Genomic DNA, 21,900 nt, shown 5'->3' on the forward strand with positions numbered 1-21,900 from the left:
CCACTACCCTGGCGTTACAAGCGCCATGCTCTACCAATTGAGCTACAGAGGACCACAATGCTCTCAGACTGGATAGGTGAGAGCAATATGGTAATAACTGCATCTATCCTTCCACAAAGTGCCTTCCACACTGCTTTCGCTATCCAGTCATTTCAGATTCCAACGGGACTCAAGGGAAATAGAAAGGGAACATGTTTTTGGAATGGAACTCCGCGTAGCCCAATAAAATAGTCAGTCTGTCTCTTTTGGGTCCTCCTGCAGTTGTAACAAGTTCCACCCAGAGTTTAGGGAACAGTGAGTGTCCATGTTGTGGGCAAGTTATTCCTGGTGTCACCCCCAAATCCTTCCCCCCTCTCCTTACTGGAGCTGGGAGACCTTTAGGGGCGTGGCACTGCTGAAGTCCAGGAAGAAGGGTCCTTCCTGTTTGGGCAGGAAGGTGGTGGGGATGACGTGTAGATGCCAGCAGGGGACATGGTCTGCCTCCATGTAGCAGAAACCACACCTACAGAGAGGGAGAGAGAGGAGGGGGGTCACTATGGCTGTGTCTCAATAGTCTCAAATAGCACCCTTTCTAATCTCCATTCCTTCATAACGTGTTGTTACCAACACCCCATTCCTGGACATTTTCTGTTTCATATTTCATTACCCACCAAAAATGCATAACATTTGTGTTCAATAGCAGAGCAGATTCTGAATGACTATCTGCTATTGAATACAAATTGAACCTGCTTTAACCTCATCCACAGGATAATGCATAATCAACAATCATGGTCTAAATGTGAAGAAAATGTTATGAATATCTTCACTTCAATTATTTCAGAATAATCATTTCAGACACACACATTGCATAGCCTTTGTCAAAATATCTAACTCAAGGCATTCCTTTGTGTAAATGTGCAGTAAGACTAATTTCAGTACACCCTCACAGCCCCAATTATCCTTTGAACCGGGCTAACTCACAACAGTGGTAGGCCTGATCCCCGACAACAATGAGACAGCCTATAGGGAGGAGGTCAGAGACCTGGCCGTGTGGCGACAGGATAACAACCTCTCCCCTCAACGTGTTCAAGACTAAAGGAGATGATTGTGGACTACAGGAAAAGGAAGAGGACCGAGCACGCCCCGTTCTCATCGACGGGGCTGTCGTGGAGCAGGTTGAGAGCTTCAAGTTTACATTTATAATGTTACCAACATTGGAGTTAAACAAGCTCAGAGTTTGACAGTAGGAAAATATTTACAATTGTTCCTATTTAGCCCTTTATACTGCATTCGTAAACGGGTTGAAAATGGCCAATTTGGACACTGATAAGCTCCTAAATTGGAATGCAGTGGCTGTACAGTAACATGCTATACATGACGTCAGCGCTCAGTCTCCGCCACAGCTCTGTATGGGTTTTGACCGAGCCGTTTGGAACTTGAGCGCTGCGCGCGACAAGAAGTTGCCCCCCATTCTTTCCACTAATTGGCCCCCAAAAAATGATGTCTGAGTGAGGGAAATGCTGTAAATTAAGAGGACTCTATGTATTTTGAAAGCTAAAACGTTGAGGATTATAATAAATACCGCTTTGATGTCATACAAGCAAGCCAATCACCCGTGAGTCCAAATGCGCACTTCATTACCATATGATATAGTTATGTAATATACAGTGTCAACGTTTATGATCACTATGTTTGATGTACAGTTCCAAGATGGTATTATACCATGGGTTGTCCTGAACAGAATGAGCCTGTTTGGGGTTGCCAACCACGCATTTGAATGCACTCATGACTCCATTCTATGCGCACCAAAAATTACAATTTGCTTCTCTGAATTGGCTTGTGAAAGCCTACTGTAAGATCGTATTTTATAATTTAATGATGCCCACCTGACCCAGATTGTGATTTATAATGGACCGTTTTTGGATTGGTAAACAACAACAGTAATTGTGTGATGGCGGGGATGCAGGGTTGTGTTCAAAATAAAACAGCTACAAGTGTGCTTGCTCTAGTTCCTCAACAACACAGCTAGGAGAGCTCAAAAAAGCACCTTGTAGTTGAAGACTTAAGTCATAAAAGTGCATTGAAATGACTTAGGAACTGTGCACACTTTGGAGAGGTGTGTGGCCACTTGGAGACACCAGTTTGACCTCTCACTCAAACCCTTGTCATTTCTTTGTCTTATGTTGTACCTACCCCATTTTCCAATAATATTCTTATGTGACTGAATGTATCCAGAGTTTCAAATGTTGTTATCAACAAATGCGGTAAAATGCACATAGAATCAACAGTGTAATGTCTTGTGTCAGGTGAACTGTTGTGTCCTCACCTTTAGTCTAATAAAATGTCCCATCTCCAAACTGTTCCCTTTTAATTGCTACCATTGTTATGCATATGCTTTCCATAACTCTTCTTTAAGAAATATTTACATTTACATTCTAAATAGGCCAATGAGTGTAAAGGGTTAATATTAGGATCGATACTGAACTCAACACTATGTGCTGTTCCTGAACACCTCAGACAAACACACTATCAGCTCAATCTCCTGTGCTGCGTTTTCCTCCTGTGTATCCTGGGTGATTACCTGTAGTCTCCACTGTTCCTCTTCGGAAGGCCTGCAGGCCCTGGCTCTACTACAGTGGACACGGTCACCATCTCAAAGCCCACACTGTACTGCCTGTAGAGGGAGAGACAGCGGGGGTAGATCAGCTTTAATATTGCAGATAGATTGTGGCTACTATCAATGTAATTGTCTGCATCATTTCCAATCCCCCATATATATATATTTTTTATTTATTTATTATTTTATAATATATATAATATTTTATATTATAAAATATGTTATTTTAAATATGCATTTTTTTTTTATATGTTCCTTTTATTATTTTCCCCTAACCCTACCACCCCTCCCCTAATTGGAGTAATGTTGTCAATAACTAACTGAAGCCCACACTGTACTGCCTAGAGAGGGAGGGAGAGACATATCAACAATAACAACACAAGCGACCAGAACCTACGCTATACTGCCTATGGAGGAAGAGAGGGAGAGGCAGAACCACGTAACAGCTACACATGTCAGATTATTGGTAGGCCAGTACAATACAGCACCAACGCATTAACATCCATAAAGGATAGAGAGAGAATAATCATTTTTCTACTGAACGGGAACGTGGTGAGGGAGAGAGAGCAGGGGATAAAAGGAGCGTTCCGGTGCTCTGTGCGTGGCTGAATATAGAATCCATCACAGTGGTGGGGAAATGCAGTGACTGAGTCATCCTAGCTGGTGTGTGTGTTTATGAGAGTGGATGATGATGTGTGACAGAGAGTGAGAGAGAAAGCGAGAGCATTTAGTTAGCAGTGCTAATGACTGTAGACTGGAGGGAGAGAGTGAGTCATCTCATTAGTGAGTCTTTCTCCGTTTTAATTAGGAGCACCAGATGAACATTAAAGATGACCCCTACAGGATAAATAATAATAATAATAATTGGTCATTTAGCAGACGCTCTATCCAGAGCGACTTACAGGAGCAATTAGGGTTAAGTGCCTTGCTCAAGGGCACATCGACAGATTTTTCACCTAGCGGCTCGGGATTAGAACCAGCGACCTTTCGGTTACTGGCACAACGCTCTTAACCACTAAGCTACCTGCCGCCCTTAGGATGACCCTAAGGAGTGTGGTAACACTGGAAACGGACTTAGTCTGTCTGGTCACATTTACACCAGGCAATCGTATTCTGTGACGGCTCTAATTTTCCTGGATGTGCCGTGACAAAGTATCATTGAGTCAGACTGTCAGAGACAATGCAGACCATGCATATTATTTCAGTTTTGCATTGTAGTCATTTTGCAGTAATTCTGCAGTCTGCAGTGACGGACAGGATGAACACTCGAGTATTAAAAGTGCTGTGTTACAAGAGGACATTCATTTCAATGGAACCCATTTTATATCCATCCATTGGGATTGGGCCATAAGCAGTGTCCCCACTGGGTGTAGTGCCCCCAGTAGTGTGGAGGGCCCCTGCAGGCCTCAGTGAGTCTTACCTGGAGCCTCGTAGCTCTATGAGCATGGGTCCTGGGCGCTCCAGGTTAAACTGGTAGATTGGGTTGTGCTTGTACGAGTCCTTGTAGTTCCCACAGCCCCCTGAACTCAGCCCCTTCCACTGGCCATTGATCTGCACAGGGAGAGGGGGGGCTTTAGCAATGTAAGATGGTGATTTTGTTATCATGCCAATAAAACTCATTGAATTGAGAGAATGTGAACAAGAAAGAGACAAGTGGAAGTAAACGTTACCCGTTTGGTATGAGTGAAGGGCGTTGGGATCTTGGAGAAGGAGAACTTGCATCCAGAGTACACCTGTTGGAGGGAAACGTCTATTACTCTGTTGGAACTGAATGAGCAGGGATGTGATCAGCACAACATAGAAACATCAGGAAGAAACTCAAGGAAGAATACCGGCCAGCTCTTATACAGATGGAAGAAATCATGTTCCTTCCGTACCTCATGAGAACTCTGAGTATGAGACAAATGTCAATTCACTAATTCTCCAGATGATTTTTAAAGAAGTGAGGGTGTGCAGGCATTGATTTCACAGCCAGTTTGCTGCTTGCCAGTCCAGGCTAGATATATTCCTCTGGTAATTTGCTTCTCTCTTTCATTCTCAGAAAGACACATGCAACTACTCTGTGTTTCTTCTCTTCTACAGAGGCCAAATATGTTGTTTTTGTGAGACTTCAGATACCAGCTCCTCAAAGACTTCAGCTCAGTTGACAAGGGGGAGTTTATGAAATATAAATGAGCAAAACAATGTGTGGGTCACATACAGAACATAAATCCTCTCTCATTCATATACAAACCAACAGAAAGTCTTTCCCTCTCCATCTCTCTTTCACACACGCAGACAAACTCACAAGCTCTCTGTCAACTGATTTCACAGTTCTGCAAGTGGGTTCTGATACAGAACTGTTTCTAATTAAATAATTTGCACACTTAATTTAAGACTCAATCTGCATGGATATGAACACACGCATGCGCGTACACTCACTCACACACTCACAGACTAGAGGACAAAGGAGGCTGCTTCATGTATAATTCTACATCATATTCTGAAACACCAGATCTAGTTTTATATTGCTTGTGTGTACAGTATATGTATGTACACTTGACACTCATTAAGTGGAACAAGACACTTTCCTCTTTTCTCTCTCTTCTCTTCATCTCATGAGCCCTCACTCCATCTTCCCCCACTCCATCTTCCCCCACTCCTCCTCCTCCTGCTTCTTCTTCACCATCCCACTCTCTTTTCTCACGCTCTACTGTGAGATGCTTGAGGCATGCTATATGCTCATTTCTGCACCGCAGTACAACAGGATCGCAGTGTTTGCCTGCCAGCGACAGATCTGACAGGAGATGTACCTGCCACAATATGTGTGTGTTAGTCTCACCCTCAGGGTGTAGTTGATGGTGTTCTGCTTCTCGTACTGTGACACCACCAGTGTGAAGGTGTGTGTTCCAGCGCTGGTTAGTCTCATCTTGGTCAGGTAGTGGGGGCTGTTGATCCTGATCCCATCTATGTAGGGGGGAGGGTCCGCTGAGGAGGAACATACCAGACAGTCAGAGAGGAAACACACACAGACACACACATATTTCCATGAGAAACTCACCAGGGTAGTAAACTTTCTTTCCCTCGGTCTTGTAAACCACCAAGGTGATGAACTCCCGATTTTGTGCAAAGTCGTCCTGAACATCAAAAGGACAAAAACAGAGTGATTATTGTTTCTATGGGAGAAAATGAGACATTGTCTGATACTGCGTGGTGGTGGACAGCCAGACAGATGGTGTGTGCACCTTGTCAGTGATGTGTCTGGTAAGCAGCACCCAGACAGCAGTGCCCCCTGCAGGACAGGTCACCTCCAGCTGGTACTGAGGGTTGTTGGCCAGGCTGTAGGCATCCTTCACCGGGCCCTGCTTCCCATCCCAGCTACTGCAGGGACACACACAACCACAAATATACTTAACATATCATACGTGTGTAGTTTTTATACACATACAGTGCATTTGGAAAGTATTCAGACACCTTGACTTTTTCTACATTTTGTTACGTTACAGCCTTATTCTAAAATGGATTAAATTAATAAAAATCCTCATAAAAGCTACACACAATACCCCATAATGACAAAGCGAAAACAGGTTTTAAGAATGTTTTGCAAAGAAACTGAAATATATTATTCAGACCCTTTGCTATGAGACTCAAAATTGAGCTCAGGTGCATCCTGTTTCCATTGATCATCCTTGAGATGTTTTTACAACTTGATTGGAGTCCACCTGTGGTAAATTCAATTGATTGGACATGAAAAAAAAACCTGTGTCTATATAAGGTCCCACAGTTGACAGTGCATGTCAGAGCAAAAACCAAACAATGAGGTCAAAGGAATTGTCCATAGAGCTCTGACACAGGATTGTGTCGAGGCACAGATCTGGGGAAGGCTACCAAAATATGTCTGCAGCATTGAAGGTCCCCAAGAACACAGTGGCCTCCATCATTCTTAAATGGAAGAAGTTTGGAACCACAAAGTCTCCTCCTAGAGCTGGCCGCCCGGCCAAACTGAGCAATCGGGGTAGAAGGGCCTTGGTCAGGGAGGTGACCAAGAAGCTCCAGAGTTCCTCTGTGGAGATGGGAGAACCTTCCAGAAGGACAACCACCTCTGCAGCACTCCACCAATCAGGTCTTTATGGTAGAGTGGCCAGACGGAAGCCACTCCTCAGTAAAAGACACGACAGCCAGCTTGGAGTTTGCCAAAAAGGCACCTAACGGACTCTCAGACCATGAGAAACAAGATTCTCTGGTCTGATGAAACCAAGATTGAACTCTTTGGCCTGAATGCCAAGCATCACGCCTGGAGGAAACCTGGCACCATCCTTACGGTGAAGCATGGTGGTGGCAGCATCATGCTGTGGGGATGTTTTTCAGCGGCAGGGACTGGGAGACTAGTCAGGATCGAGGGAAAGATTAACCAAGCAAAGTACAGAGAGATCATTGATGAAAACCTGCTCCAGAGCGCTCAGGACCTCAGACTGGGGCGAAGGTTCACTTTCCAACAGGACAACGACCCTAAGCACACAGCCAAGACAACACAGGAGTGGCTTCGGGACAGGTCTCTGAATGTCCTTGAGTGGCCCAGCCAAAGCCCAGACTTGAACCCGATCGAACATCTCTGGAGACCTGAAAATAGCTGTGCAGCTATACAGGTGTGCCAAGCTTGTAGCGTCATACCCAAGAAGACTCGAGGCTGTAATCGTTGCCAAAGGTGCTTCAACAAAGTACTGAGTAAAGGGTCTGAATACTTATGTAAATGTGATATTTCCGGTTTTAATTTGTACTACATTTGCAAAAATGTCTAAAACCTGTTTTTGATTTGTCATTATGGGGTATTGTGTATAGATTGATGAGGAAAAAACCTATTTGATCCATTTTAGAATAAGGCTGTAACGTAACAAAATGTGGAAAAGGTCAAGGGGTCTGAATACTTTATGAATGCACTGTATAGTAGTTAGTTAGAGGTATAGCAGACCCTTGTGGGAGATAGAAGAGGGCTGTTGTTGACTGACCTGTGGATACAGGAAGACTCTCTGAACAGGGCGGGGCTCCAGCTCAGGTAGATGACATCATAGTACTGGCACAGGTCCTCAAACGTGATCCAGAACACGCCGTTATCAAACTTCTGTGCGGTCTTGGGGTCAAAGTTGAGGTATTTGAGAAGTTCTGGGGTCCAGTTTTTCTCGTCCCGTTCACTGAAGCGGCCTTTCCACCTCAGGTGGCTCCACGGGTTCTTCAGCTGCAGGAACCGCTTCCCCTGAGAGCCAGATCAAATGGCAAAGAAGCTTAGCATGCAGGCAGAACACTATTAATGATGCGCAAAGTTACAAAGTTCTGCAGGCTCTAGTTTTGTCTTATCTTGATTATTGTCCAGTCGTGTGGTCGAGTGCTGCAAGGAAAGACCTAGTTAAGCTGCAGCTGGCCCAGAACAGAGCGGCACGTCTTGCTCTTCATTGTAATCAGAGGGCTGATATATATACTATTCATGCCAGTCTCTCTTGGCTAAGAGTTGAGGAGAGACTGACTGTCTCAATTCTTTTTATAAGAAACATTAAACTCCCAAATTGTTTGCATAGTCAACTTACACACAGCTCTGACACACACACTTACCCCACCAGACATGCCACCAGTGGTCTTTTCACAGTCCCCAAATCCAGAACAAATTCAAGAAAACGTACAGTATTATATAGAGCCATTATTGCATGGAACTCCGTTCCATCTCATATTGCTCAAATAAACAGCAAACCTGGTTTCAAAACACAGATAAAGCAACACCTCACGGCACAACGCCTCTCCCCTATTTGACCTAGATAGTTTGTGTGTATGTATTGATATGTAGGCTACGTGTACCTTTAAAAAAAAATGTATGTAGTTCTGTCCTTGAGCTGTTCTTGTCTATTAATGTTCTGTATTATGTATGGACCCCAGGAAGAGTAGCTGCTGCTTTTGCAACAGCTAATGGGGATCCTAATAAAATACCAAAGACATAAATGGAATTGACCAGATACAAATAAAACACAGCATGCTATACTAACTATGAGTGGTTGTGCTAACAAGCTACTGTAACAACTATGAGTGGTTGTGCTAACAAGCTACTGTAAGAACCATGAGTGGTTATGCTAACCAAGCTACTATAACAACTATGAGTGGTTATGCTAACCAAGCTACTGAAACAACCAAGAGTGGTTATGCTAACAAGCTACTGTAACAACCATGACTGGTTACGCTAACAAGCTACAGTAACAACAATGAGTGGTTACGCTACCAAGCTACTGTAACAACTATGAGTGGTTATGCTACCAAGCTACTGTAACAACTATGAGTGGTTATGCTACCAAGCTACTGTAACAACTATGAGTGGTTATGCTACCAAGCTACTGTAACAACTATGAGTGGTTATGCTACCAAGCTACTGTAACAACTATGAGTGGTTATGCTACCAAGCTACTGTAACAACTATGAGTGGTTATGCTACCAAGCTACTGTAACAACTATGAGTGGTTATGCTAACAAGCTACTGTAACAACTATGAGTGGTTATGCTACCAAGCTACTGTAACAACTATGAGTGGTTATGCTAACAAGCTACTGTAACAACTATGAGTGGTTATGCTACCAAGCTACTGTAACAACTATGAGTGGTTATGCTAACAAGCTACTGTAACAACTATGAGTGGTTATGCTAACAAGCTACTGTAACAACTATGAGTGGTTATGCTATGTTAACACTAACACTTACTTTGTGCTCCCGGATATCCAGGACAGCGTAGGCATGCGTTGGCACAAGGCCCCACCTCTCGCCCTCCTCCTCTGTCATCACCCCCGTTGCCGTGGTGATTAGGACGTCGCCTCGGTGAAACCTGTCATGAGTGGAGGGAGATGTGAGAGTTGGTCAGCTATCTTGGCTAGGAGACAAAACTCTGTGGTATTGATAACCATGTCTATTACCATCTGGCAGCAAAGGTAATCATGAAAAATTACTACCGGACTGGAGGATGGATTAGTGGCATTACTCAGTGTGTGTGTGTGTGTATCTTTTTGCAAATGTAATATGGTTTGTGGATTCAAATAAAGTATTTGAAATGTGTAAGAATCTGAGTCATATAGCTCTTCGTGTGTACTGTATGTGTGTGAATTCTACAGAGCAGATTGACCATGTAGCCCCTTAAGTGTGTGTGCATGGGTGAATTAATGTGTGTGTGTGTCTCACCTCTGGTAGAGCATGCGGAAGGTGTCGTCCTTGCTGAACGATTGATTGTCTGAATGCATGGCGATACGCTCTGGGATCCAGCCAGTGAGTGCGTGCAGATCGATGTTCTACAATACAATAAGACAGAATGAATAGAGATCACACTTGAGAGAACATCAATAACAAGGTGGAGAACAGAGCCAACTGTCCAATCACGCACGATGGATGAAATGTGGAATTTAGCCCACGCTGTGAATTTGAGGGAACTCTTGTTAGCTCTGAAACATTCTCCAAAGTGAAACATTCTCTTCTCTCATATTATCAGTTCAGTAGGAGACAAGGAGAGGTAGCCAAAGCAGATTATTGAGTTGCACGCTTGGCTATTGGACAGAGCCCAGTGCAGGTGGTAGTACTAGTTCTTTCACAGGGGAAACTCCCTCACCGAGTTGGATCCAGGGAAGTCGTAGCCTCCCATGACCTTCATGTAGGCCTTCTCTATGAGGGAGACCCACAGCTCGTTCCTGTTGCTGGAGTAGGAACACAGCAGCTCTCCATTCTGACCACATGGAAGGAAGTCGTCTATAATGACCTGCAGGGAACAGGAGGGGGAACACTTAGAACAATACAACCCATTGGTAGACACTGTCAGAGACAGGTTTGCTAGTTTATCTCACAATGACATTGAGCTCCAGTGGACCCAGCTCCCAGGTTTTGCAGTGTGTGTTACCTTCCTGGGCACACCGTTGATGTGAAGCTTCACCATGTACTTCCCACAGGGGTTATACTCTGGCTCCCCCCGCCGGTTCTGGGGGTAGATGATGCTGGTGATGAGCTTCTTGTTGTAGCGTCGCTCATAGGCAGCGCTGATGGCTAATGACGCCACGAATGAGCAGTCAGACACCACCGTCTAACAGGAGAGAGTAGGTGATTAACAATAACGGGGTATGAGACTGACATCCGACCACCAGGATAGGAGGTGAATCTGTCAGTTTTATCCATCACATTGACAGGGATTCAGTATAGAGCAGATTGTCCATAAAGTAGGTAGGTTTTATCAGACAAAACATATATACAAGTGGCGCCATCTGAGGATGAGTCAATTCCAATACAACGCAACTCATATAGCTACTACACTTTTATTGATATTGAAGGCTATGTGTGTGGCCTGACCTGTTTGATGCTGAAGCTGGATACAGATAATATCATGGTGGGGTTATTGCAGATCTCGTCAGGGCGAACCCAGCGGGAGAAGATGGTTTTCTGCTTGGGAGACAGGGCCAGCTTGCCTAGTTTGTCCCTGGGAAACATCCACAGAGAATAAAAGGTCTGATGTTTATCACAAATCAACAATTAATACAATCAAGTGGCTCTCCATCTAGTATTCTACAATCCGTACACCCACCTACTAAGGAACTTTTTTAACTCAGCCAAGAATATCATGACTTACGAGAATGGAACAGGAAAGGCAAATCTCTCCTTCAGGTCCACGCTCATGAAGGGGACAAAGGGAATGCTGTTGATCTTGGACGTGCTCCTATGTGGAAAGGAGGACAGGAGAATCAGGAGAAATGTGAGGTGAAAACATAGATGAGAGTCAAACCTGAACCTTCACCAAACAAAGGTGTGTTACTGCCTAACCTTTAGAAAAACCAGTCACACACTGGCATTATGCTCCTAGGGAAATGGGGATTATTATGGAACCACAGATCATCGCTTCTTGGGAGCCTAAACTCAATGTGTTGACTATGTTCTATGATTCTCCAGAGTCCAGATAGATCCCAGCCTGCTCACCTGAGCACCTCTATCTCCTCTGAGGTGTAGCGCTGGCCTTGCGGCTCGCTGGATTGGACCGGCCTGACTGGCTGGGGGCGGTCCTGGAGGGAGAAGTCAGGCCCCAGGGGGAAGAACTGTCTGACGGGGCAAGGCCCCCCACTGGGTTTGGCCCCTGAGGGCCCCGGCCTGTCCTGTGGCGACTGGGCTAAGGGACTGGCGGACTGGGACTCCTTCAGCCCCTCCGCCCTGGAGAGAAACAAAGTGCTTGGTTGGTCTGGTTGGTGTTCCTTGATCAATTACAGCGCATTCGGAAAGTATTCAGACCCCTTGACTTTTTCCACATTTTGTTAAGTTACAGCCTTATTCTAAAATTGATTTTAATAAAAAATGTAATTATGGGGTATTGTGAGTAGATTCATAAGGATAAAGCAATTTTGTTTTGCCACATTTATTAAAAATAAAAAAACTGAAACAATTTACATAAGTATTCAGACCCTTTACTTAGTACTTTGTTAAAGCACCATTGGCAGCGATTACAGCCTCGATTCTTCTTGGGCATGACGCTACAAGCTTGGCACACCTGTATTTGGGGAGTTTCTCCCATTCTTCTCTGAAGATCCTCTCAAGCTCTGTCAGGTTGGATGGGGAGCGTTGCTGCACAGCTATTTTCAGGTCTCTCCAGAGATGTTTGATTGGGTTCAAGTCCGGGCTCTGGCTGGGCCACTCAAGGATATTCAGAGACTTGTCCCAAAGCCACTCCTGCGTTGTCTTGGCTGTGTACCTAGGGTTGTTGTCCTGTTGGAAGGGGAACCTTCGCCCTAGTCTGAGGTCCTGAGCGCTCTGGAGCAGGTTTTCATCAAGGATCTCTCTGTACTTTGATCCGTTAATCTTTCCATCGATCCTGACTAGCCTCCCAGTCCCTGCCGCTGAAAAACATCCCCACAGCATGATGCTGCCACCACCATGCTTCACCGTAGGGATGGTGCCAGGTTTCCTCCAGATGTGACGCTTGGCTATCAGGCCAAAGAGCTTTCATCAGACCAGAGAATCTTGTTTCTCATAGTCAGAGTCCTTTAGGTGCCTTTTGGCAAACTCCAAGCAGTCTATTATGTGCCTTTTACTGAGGAGTGGCTTCCGTCTGGCCACTCTACCATAAAAGCCTGATTGGTGGAGTGCTGCAGAGATGGTTGTCCTTCTGGAAGGTTCTCCCATATCCACAGAGGAACTCTGGAGCTCTGACAGAGTGACCATCGGGTTCTTGGTCACCTCCCTGACCAAGTCCCTTCTCCCCCGATTGCTCAAGTTTGGCCGGGCGGCCAGCTCTAGGAAGAGTTGTGGTGGTTCCAACCTTCTTCCATTTAATAATGATGGAGGCCAGTGTGTTCTTGGGGACTTTCAATGCAGCAGACATTTTTTTGTACCCTTCCCCAGATCTGTTCCTCGACACAATCCTGTCTCGGAGCTCTACGGACAATTCCTTCGACCTCATGGCTTGGTTTTTGCTCTAACATGCACTGTCAACTGTGGGACCTTATATAGACAGGTGTGTGCCTTTCCAAATCATGTCCAATCAATGAAATTTACCACCGGTGGACTCCAATCAAGTTGTAGAAACATCTCAAGGATGATCAACGGCAACAGGATGCACCGAAGTTCAATTTCGAGTTTCACAGCAAAGGGTCTGAATACTTATGTAAATAAGGTATTTCTGTTTTTTATTTGTAATACATTTTCAAAAATGTATAAAAACCTGTTTCGCTTCTTCATTATGTGGTATTGTATGTAGATTGATGATAATTTGTATTTATTTAATCCATTTAAAAATAAGGATGTAACGTAACAAAATGTGGAAAAAGTAAAGGCGTCTGAATACTTTCCGAATGCACTGTATACATAAAACACTAGAAATGTAGAAATATGACACTAGAGAGGAGGGGAGAGTGACCTCCTTACCTATCGAGGGCCTGACGAGCCAGCTGCTTCAGTTTGCCCTGCAGCCCCTGGTCTGTCGTATCATTAGACTGTGAGAAAAGGAGTGAGAAGGGAGTTACACTTGACACCTGCCACACATATTATGTACCCTAGGAAGTAGGTCAAGAGGGATGTCAATACATACAATGAAGGCTAATGGGGCATCAGTCTGTTCATGGCCTAATCCAAATAAGCAGTTCTTATACTCGCTCCTGACTACACCTTCATTGGACCTGGTGATGACCCAGGAATTAACATACTGTATAATGTTTTATACAGTGGTCTGAATAGCAGAGAGTACAGCTCATTTTGTTGTTGTTGATTTGCTCAGTACAAGAGCATTGGTGGTGAAAGTTGCCTCTGTAATCTCACAGCAGGCCTAAAAGAAGCCTGGGCCTTTCATGAGCAGCCCCTACCGTCTGGATGCAGAGTTCCACGGCCTGTGTGTAGAGTTCGATGGCCTCGTCCCCATTGCCCTTCTCATCCTCCTCAAAGGCCTGTGTGACCAGGAAGTGGGCCCGCTCCAGATCCACCTGCTGCTTGCTCTTCAGAGGGTCGCTACTTTGAGCTTGAACTGTATGGGGTCAAAGGTAAGTAAGACACAATGGAACATTAAAAATACATATTTTCACATACACTGGATAGGTGCAGTGAAATGTGTTGTTTTACAGCCATAGTAGTACGGCGCCCCTGTAGCAAATTTGGGTTAAGTGCATTACTCAAGGGCACCGACCCATTTTTCACCTTGCCAACTCTGGTATTCAAACCAGCAACCCTTCGGTTACTGGCCCAGAGCTATAACCACTAGGCTACCCTCAATGAGAGGCTGACTAAGAAAATAACAACTGGATGAGGGAAATATAGGTGTGATATATTTGAGGTGATGTGGATATATTAGGATAGCTGCTGCCAACTACTGCATTGAGAAACGCTGAAAACAATGAAAGAGCTTTCCTCTACCCAAATAAGGCTTGTGCCTCATATCAACTTGAATACAGTAACATGACCCTCTTCAGCAACAGAGATATTAAAGAGGCACAATGCCATGTTGACATACTTCTAGGCCCGGGCCACCGTACAGTATGAACCTGAGTCACACCCACTCTCCAACTTAACGGGACACACCCACAAACACCTTGTTGCTTTTATGTATTTAGTTTTGTTGCTTTTTGTGCTATTGCTCTGTCTGCATGCTACTTGTCCTGTGTTGCTCTGCATGTGCTCACTGCTCATTGCTTGTCTGTATTGTTATTGTAAATTGTTTTTAATAACCTGCCCAGGGACTGCGGTTGAAAATTAGGCGGCTGGCTTAAACCGGCACTTTTACTGAAACTTTGATTAATGTGCACTGTCCCTGAAAAAATAAAAAATAAACTCAAACTCAATCTGTGGGCCAGTTTCATAAACACAAGCGAAGGCCCTCACGTCTCGCACAAACATGCACACACACAAGCGCACACACACGTGAAGTGAACTGTACGCTGTTCCGTAGGTCATGGAAAGAATGACTCAGAAGGAAACTCGCTGTAAGTTTACTGTGATCCAACATTAGATAGGCTAAGGACTAGATACAGTGCATTCGGAAAGTTTTCAGACCCCTTGACTTTTTCCACATTTTGTTACCTTACAGCGTTATTCTAAAATTGATTAAATAGTTTTTTTTCCTCAGCAATCTACACAATACCCCATAATGACATAGCACAAATGGGTTTTTATACATTTTTGCAAATGTATAAAAAAAAAACAGAAATATGACATTTACATAAGTATTCAGACCCTTTACTCAGTCCTTTGTCAAAGCACCTTAGGCAGCGATTACAGCCTCAAGTCTTCTTGGGACACCCATATTTGGGGAGTTCCTCCCATTCTTCTCTGCAGATCCTCTCAAGCTCTGTCAGGTTGGATGGGGAGCGTCGCTGCACAGCTATTTTCAGGTCTCTCCAGAGATGTTCGAGCCGGTTCAAGTCCGGGTTCTGGCTGGGCCACTCAAGGACATTCAGAGACTTGTCCCGAAGCCACTCCTGCATTGTCTTGGCCTGTGTGCTTAGGGTCGTTGTCCTGTTGGAAGGTGAACCTTCGCCCGAGTCTGAGGTCCTGAGCGCTCTGGAGCAGGTTTTCATCGAGGATCTCTCTGTACTTTGCTCTGTTAATCTTTCCCTCAATCCTAACTAGTAACCAGAGAATCTTGTTTTTCATGGTCAGAGTCCTTTGGGTGCCTTTTGGCAAACTCCAAGTGGGCTGTCATGTGCCTTTTACTGAAGAGTGGCTTCTGTCTGGCCACTCTACCATAAAGGCCAGATTGGTGGAGTGCTGCAGAGATGGTTGTCCTTCTGGAAGGTCTCCCAACTCCACAGACGAACACTGGAGAGAGCTCCAGAGTGACCATCAGGTTCTTGGTCACCTCCCTGACCAAGGCCCTTCTCCCCCGATTGCTCAGTTTGGCCGGGCGGCCAGCTCTAGGAAGAGTCTTGGTGGTTCCAAACTTCTTCCATTTAAGAATGATGGAGGCCACTGCGTTCTTGAGGACCTTCAATGCTGCAGAAATGTTTTGGTACCCTTCCCCAGATCTGTGCCTTGACACAATCCTGTCGGAAAATTCCTTTGACCTCATGGCTTGGTTTTTGCTCTGACATGCACGGTCAATTGTGGGACCTTATATAGACAGCTGTGTGCCTTTCCAAATCACATCCAATCAATTGAATTTACCACAGGTGGACTCCAATAAAGTTGTAGACAAATCTCAAGGATGATCAAGTGAAACAGGATGCACCTGAGCTCAATTTCGAGTCTCATTACAAAGGGTCTGAACACTTATGTAAATAAGGTATTTCTGTTTCTTATTTTTAATAAATTTGCAAACATTTCTAAAAACCTGTTTTCGCTTTGTCATTATGGGGCATTGTGTGTAGATTGATGAGGGGGGAAAATTATTGTATCCATTTTAGAATAAGGCTGTAACGTAACAAAATGTGGAAAAAGTCAAGGGTTCTGAATACTTTCCGAATGCACTATAGGCTACTCTCTGATATGCTTTATGAATACGGGCCCAAGCATTTGGCCCAAGCATTCTGGATGGAGTATGAGAGTGAATGAAGTTGGGTCAGAAGTGGTTATGGAGGATCACCAGTTTCCCTACGGTGTTGAGGTGGACTCACCAGCATTGTGCAGGGCCTGAACCCGGTCCAGGTACTCATTGACTTTATCCTGGATGCCCTCCAGTTTAGACCCTGCCATGCCGGCGTAGATCAGGGCTTGCGCCGCCTCCTAATATCACATACAACACCAACATTATTGCTTTCAAAATGACATAAATGAATTTGAATGTAGCAAAATACAAGCGAGTGTCTTAACCATTGGTCAAGTACCTCTACGATAGTACCCTATATTATTTTAGCTTCTGGATACCCCTTAAAGGCTGAATAAATACCGTTTGTTACACAGGTGTAAACACTGGGATGCCACTTCTAAAGGCTAAAAGTGCATCAGTGATCAAGTAGTCTTTTCCACAATGGTGACCATAAGATGCAGGTTAAAGTAAAAGCCATTTCAGTCTGATAGTCCTTAACGTTACCTTATAATAGAAGACAGCCTCGTTGTATTTTCCATTCTGGTCGCAGATGACAGCAGTTTTAGCAAATTTAACTGCATCGTGCTCCAGTGCCGTGCAATCCATTTTGTTCTAACGTGTTTTCAAACGCCTTCATACAGCCTGGAAAATATGACTGTCCCTGTCGTTCGTTGTAACTAACGTTAGCTAGCTAGCTGCGTTAGCTAGCAAGCTGAACTTGACAGAACGTCAGACAGCTAAATCAAAGCAATGAGTTACATTTCCAAAATATACGTTTTTAAAAGAAGATTATCAAATGAATGAAATACAAACAACCGCCTTGACAATGTCAGTATTACATTATGATTTACAGCTAGCAAGTATACGAGCTACTTTCTGCTCGATAACAACAACATAAGTCATTTCCATGATTTAGCTTCCGGGTAGCTCCACCAATGACGAGCGTTTACATTCCAATCCAGTTGGTGGCAGTATTGCGCCGTTGATTTGATGTAAATCTCCAGTCAACATTGAAGAGTATTCATGATCGAAACGTAATAACGCAATAAAACTCGACGTGCAACACATGTTCATGGTGAGTTTTACGCACATTAGCATTGTTAACTAATGTTTTGACTGTGTCCCTCGTGAGATGGCGATGTGTGGATTTGAAAGATTGCACTTCATTAAATAGTTTCAGTCGAAGTTCCATTTCCTCCATGTGTGTGAAACGCATAGACTTGCATTTCCTATTCAATCAAACGTTGTATTTACTTTATTGTTCCATCATTCAACACTTTCTGCCTAAATGTATCAGTCTTTTGTGAAAAGCTGTAGGTTCTTGGACAGATTTTGACATAACCTAACCTGTTATTTTTCTGTCTGGTGAAAGACTCCTCTTCAGGAATGAAACAAGAATATCAGGACCTTATTCTGCAGGAGTGTGGTGCAAAGGCGCTGCGTGTTGGTGCCAAAATCCAGACGCTGTGGAGCGGCTATGGCCAGATTGTGAGGATCCATTTAGAAGGCTGTGACCGCCCCTCGGTCGTTGTCAAACATGTAACGTTCCCAAAGGAGGCCGAGCACCCTGGAGGCTGGAACACAGACCTGTCTCACATGCGCAAGGTGAGGTCCTACCAAGTGGAGACGCACTGGTACCAGAACTACTCCACCAATGATGGCTGTCGGATGCCAGCCTGTCTGGCTGCTTGTTCATACGGGGACGAACAGCTGATAGTTCTGGAGGACCTGGATGTGGTGGGCTTCGACCAAAGAAGAACCAGCGTTACGGATACAGAGATGAGGGCCTGCCTCAGCTGGCTGGCCCACTTCCATGGCCTCTTCCTGGGGGTGGTGCCGGAGGGGCTGTGGCCCGTAGGTACCTATTGGCACCTGGAAACACGCCCTGACGAGCTGGATGCCATGGACGACGCCCAGCTTAAAGCAGCTGCCAGGGGGATTGACAGGATCCTCAATGAATGCCGCTTCAAGACCATCGTTCACGGAGATGCCAAACTAGCTAACTTCTGCTTCTCTGGGAGTGGGCAGGGTGTGGCGGCAGTGGACTTTCAGTACGTGGGTGGAGGCTGTGGGATGAAGGATGTTGTCTACCTCCTAGAGGAAATAGAGGAGAAACAGCTTGAAAAGAGGGTTCCCGGCCTGCTGGACTACTACTTCACAGAACTGAGGGCATCAGTGACCAAGCAGGTGGACTTTGCTGTCCTGGAGAAAGAGTGGAGGGATATGTTTGCCTTTGCCTGGACAGACTTCCATCGTTTTCTCCTGGGATGGATGCCAGGACACCGGAAGATCAACAGATACACTAAGCAGCTGACTAAAGAGGTGCTGAGGAAACTGAAACAGTGATTTAAGACTCCGCCATTTAGGCTCATCAATCACCTGCTGATTGGACTGGGTTGTATTGAGTGATGTAGATCAGAAAAACTGATTTCCTGCGTGTTGTTGGGAGCAGAGCAGAAGATTGCCGAATAAATCAGACTTTGAGCCCAATTCTTGGTATACAGTCAAACAATGCACTGAGAACGTTTTCCTTACAAGCTAGAATGTTTTAAATTACATTTCAACTTACTTTACCGGTTGTCTGTGCGGTTGGTCCTTCAGCTGCTCTAAATTTGAGACAATATCCACAGGAAAGTATTGTTTACCGACTATTTAGAGCGCAGGTACTGAAGTGGACATTTCTATCACTTGGTACACGCGCAAAACCATGTAAACACCTGTTAGTATGCATCGTGTGCATGTACTTCTGTCATGTGCAAACATCTTGATTGCCACACATAGACCCGCGCTTTAAAGTCGGTTTAATAATACTTTCCTGTGGATATGTACAAAAAAATTGACCAGTTGAAGGACCAACACCATGGACAATTGTCAGAGTTCAAATATCATTTTATTAAACGTTTGTGACAGACAAGGGACGTTTAGTTTTTTTTCTATGTAAATGTGTGGCGTTGCCTACACAGTTTAAAGAATTGCCACGTTTCGTGACTAAGCAGCAATTTAATATCTGCAGATAGACTAATAAAGCACTTTAATTCTCACCTTTTGCCCACCTTGCAGTGTTTTGGTTGATGTTCTGCATAGCTTGTAAGATAATTTGAGAACTTAACTTTAACTATGCTTTCTCTATGGGGACAAGTTAACGAAAACAGACAACCAAAATGTAGTACTACAGTGCATCAAGTGTGAAGTGGATTTCTCTTCTTTCCTTCATCTGCACGGATGTAAAATAGGTGCTGGATAGTTGAAGGCAACTCCCTGGTAGCGACCCACAATAGTACTTTCACCTATTTGGAGTTTTCATATCAGTGCAGATGAAAGAGATGAAACGAAGGAGTCTGAGATCCAGCCAAAATAACTGTAGTTAGTGACATAGTAATCAGCTGTTGCACACGAGATTCCCTAAAAACACGCCACTTCGATACAGCTACGACCGAAAGTGACTTTTCGTAGCAGGTTAGAGAGCATTTTCCCTAACCTTAACCTAATTCTCCTAACGTAGTAAGGTTAGGAAAAGGGTTAGGGTAGGGTTGGTGAAAATGCTCTCCTAACCTGCTACGGAAAGTCACTTCCAGTCGTAGCTGTATCGAAGTGGCGTGTTTTTAGGGAATCCAAGTGTATCCTACTGCGGAAGAGTTGACAGCTGCCACACCCCCTTTGAATCAGCTGTTGTATAGAGCGCAACAGTAATGGCGTCTTTTTGTAGGCACTAACTCCGGCATGGCTCATTGGCCAAAGCCTATGGGGAAATTAATGTATTTTTTTTTATAAACACTGAAAAAGTATATGGTAAACACAGGCTTATATCTTATACATTTTTTTCTATGAGATCATGTTCATCCGCTAATCCACGTTTGTGAACTTTGAAGCATTTATGTAATCACAACAAGCACAAAAGGCATTCATAAAAGGTCATGTTAACCGACTGATATCTCAGAACAAAACATATAAGATCTTAGCCTGTCTTAACCTATATTCAAGTGACCACTAACAATGAAAATACATGTCCTCAAAGATGGAAGGCAGGTGGGAGGAGGCGAGATCAGGTGGGACCATTCTAGCCAATGAGAGGGCAGATACGTGTGACAACAGGCCATAGAGATAGACAGAGGACTCATTTTTGTATCTGATATTATAGAGTACCACAGGTTGAGGAGTCATACCCATAAAACCTAGCGGTCAAACAAGGAAATGGTTCCAATAGTTTTTCCACCATTAATTTTTCCCATTGGGGTTTTAGAAAAACGTAATAAGGCCCATGTTTCATGTAGGCTTACCCTGGCGTGACATTTTGATAACCATGTAAATCTCTCTAGGACAAGGTGGCTTTTATCAATATATTCGCCTGTATTTAACCCCCAAAAATGAAATGCTAATTAGCTGCTAATGTGGCCATCATAAAGAACTACAAATGTCACGATGATCTGAACGAGACTGCCGATTAGAGGCAAAGGTAAGAATCTCTAGATGAGCTATCTAATGTTAGCTAAATTTAGTAATGAATAAATTGTCCAAATGTCTTTAAAGTTGACACTTCTGTGAACTGTCTTGTGCAAGTTTTAAATTGACACAATACCTGTTGGCAAAGGTGTCAGCTAGAGATGAGGTGCAAGATCTTGCAGGGATTTGTAGTCTTGCATGATGTCTAATTAGCATTTTAGAATCAGAGTAAATAGAGCCAAATATATTGATAAGTCACCTTGCCTGAGAGAGATTTACATGGTTATGAAAACGTCACGCCAGGTTAAGCCTACATGAAACACAGCCCTTATTTTAAGTGTTTCTAAAATTCCCTATGGGAAAAATGAATGATGGAATAACGATTAGAACCATTACCTGTTTGACCACTAGGGTATTATGACACCACTGTTGGGCTCTATAGCGTCTGACTGCATGGGCAGCACCATTGTGGCGATCTCCATTTGAAAGTAGTACATTCTCTTCCTTCATTGGCTGATTGCTCCCAACTCAGGAACCCCACCCAGTTGACTACTTTAAAATGGTGTAAGTCCTCAATGGCAATGTCCATGCTAAAATGAGTTATATCCATGATGAGTTCTCGATCTGACAACAGGCACAACTTCAAAGTTACTGAAATGCCATGTGTCCACTTAGTGCATTTGTAACAACCTAGCCATTACGAAACTTCTATTAGATCAAAATATATTATAGAATTACACTTACTTTACTTTTATGCTCTTTTAGAGTTTCAAGGCACTCACATTATTTTTGTAATATCTGTTATTTTTTATTACAACACAAGATTGAAGCTAGACGAGTGGTCAAGATATGACCAATATACAGTTCTTTCTAGTTCCTCTATGGAACCACT

At 44.1% G+C, this 21,900-nt stretch overlaps 2 protein-coding genes across 2 annotated transcripts; one reads left to right on the top strand and one right to left on the bottom strand.

Annotated features, from left to right (window-relative positions):
• Nucleotides 1-221: 221 nt before the first annotated feature.
• Nucleotides 222-17,468, bottom strand: LOC121570037 (calpain-7). Its single transcript, XM_045217176.1, has 19 exons — nt 17,073-17,468; nt 16,657-16,765; nt 13,918-14,075; nt 13,484-13,551; nt 11,549-11,776; nt 11,205-11,291; nt 10,928-11,054; nt 10,485-10,664; nt 10,200-10,346; nt 9,779-9,885; nt 9,308-9,428; nt 7,582-7,826; nt 5,821-5,956; nt 5,637-5,712; nt 5,418-5,563; nt 4,267-4,329; nt 4,017-4,147; nt 2,561-2,653; nt 222-502 (listed from the first exon to the last, which is right to left on the bottom strand). The coding sequence occupies exons 1-19, from the start codon at nt 17,172-17,174 to the stop codon at nt 358-360; spliced, it is 2,469 nt and encodes an 822-aa protein (XP_045073111.1). The 5' UTR covers nt 17,175-17,468; the 3' UTR covers nt 222-357.
• A 92-nt stretch (nt 17,469-17,560) lies between these two features.
• LOC123486021 lies at nt 17,561-19,609 on the top strand. Its single transcript, XM_045217177.1, has 2 exons — nt 17,561-17,643; nt 17,941-19,609. Exon 2 carries the CDS (start codon nt 17,955-17,957, stop codon nt 18,912-18,914), a length of 960 nt encoding a protein of 319 aa, XP_045073112.1. The 5' UTR covers nt 17,561-17,643; nt 17,941-17,954; the 3' UTR covers nt 18,915-19,609.
• Nucleotides 19,610-21,900: the final 2,291 nt, after the last annotated feature.

The sequence above is a fragment of the Coregonus clupeaformis genome, unplaced genomic scaffold (genome assembly GCF_020615455.1).
Source record: "Coregonus clupeaformis isolate EN_2021a unplaced genomic scaffold, ASM2061545v1 scaf0954, whole genome shotgun sequence".
NCBI classification, from domain to species: Eukaryota; Metazoa; Chordata; class Actinopteri; order Salmoniformes; family Salmonidae; genus Coregonus; species Coregonus clupeaformis.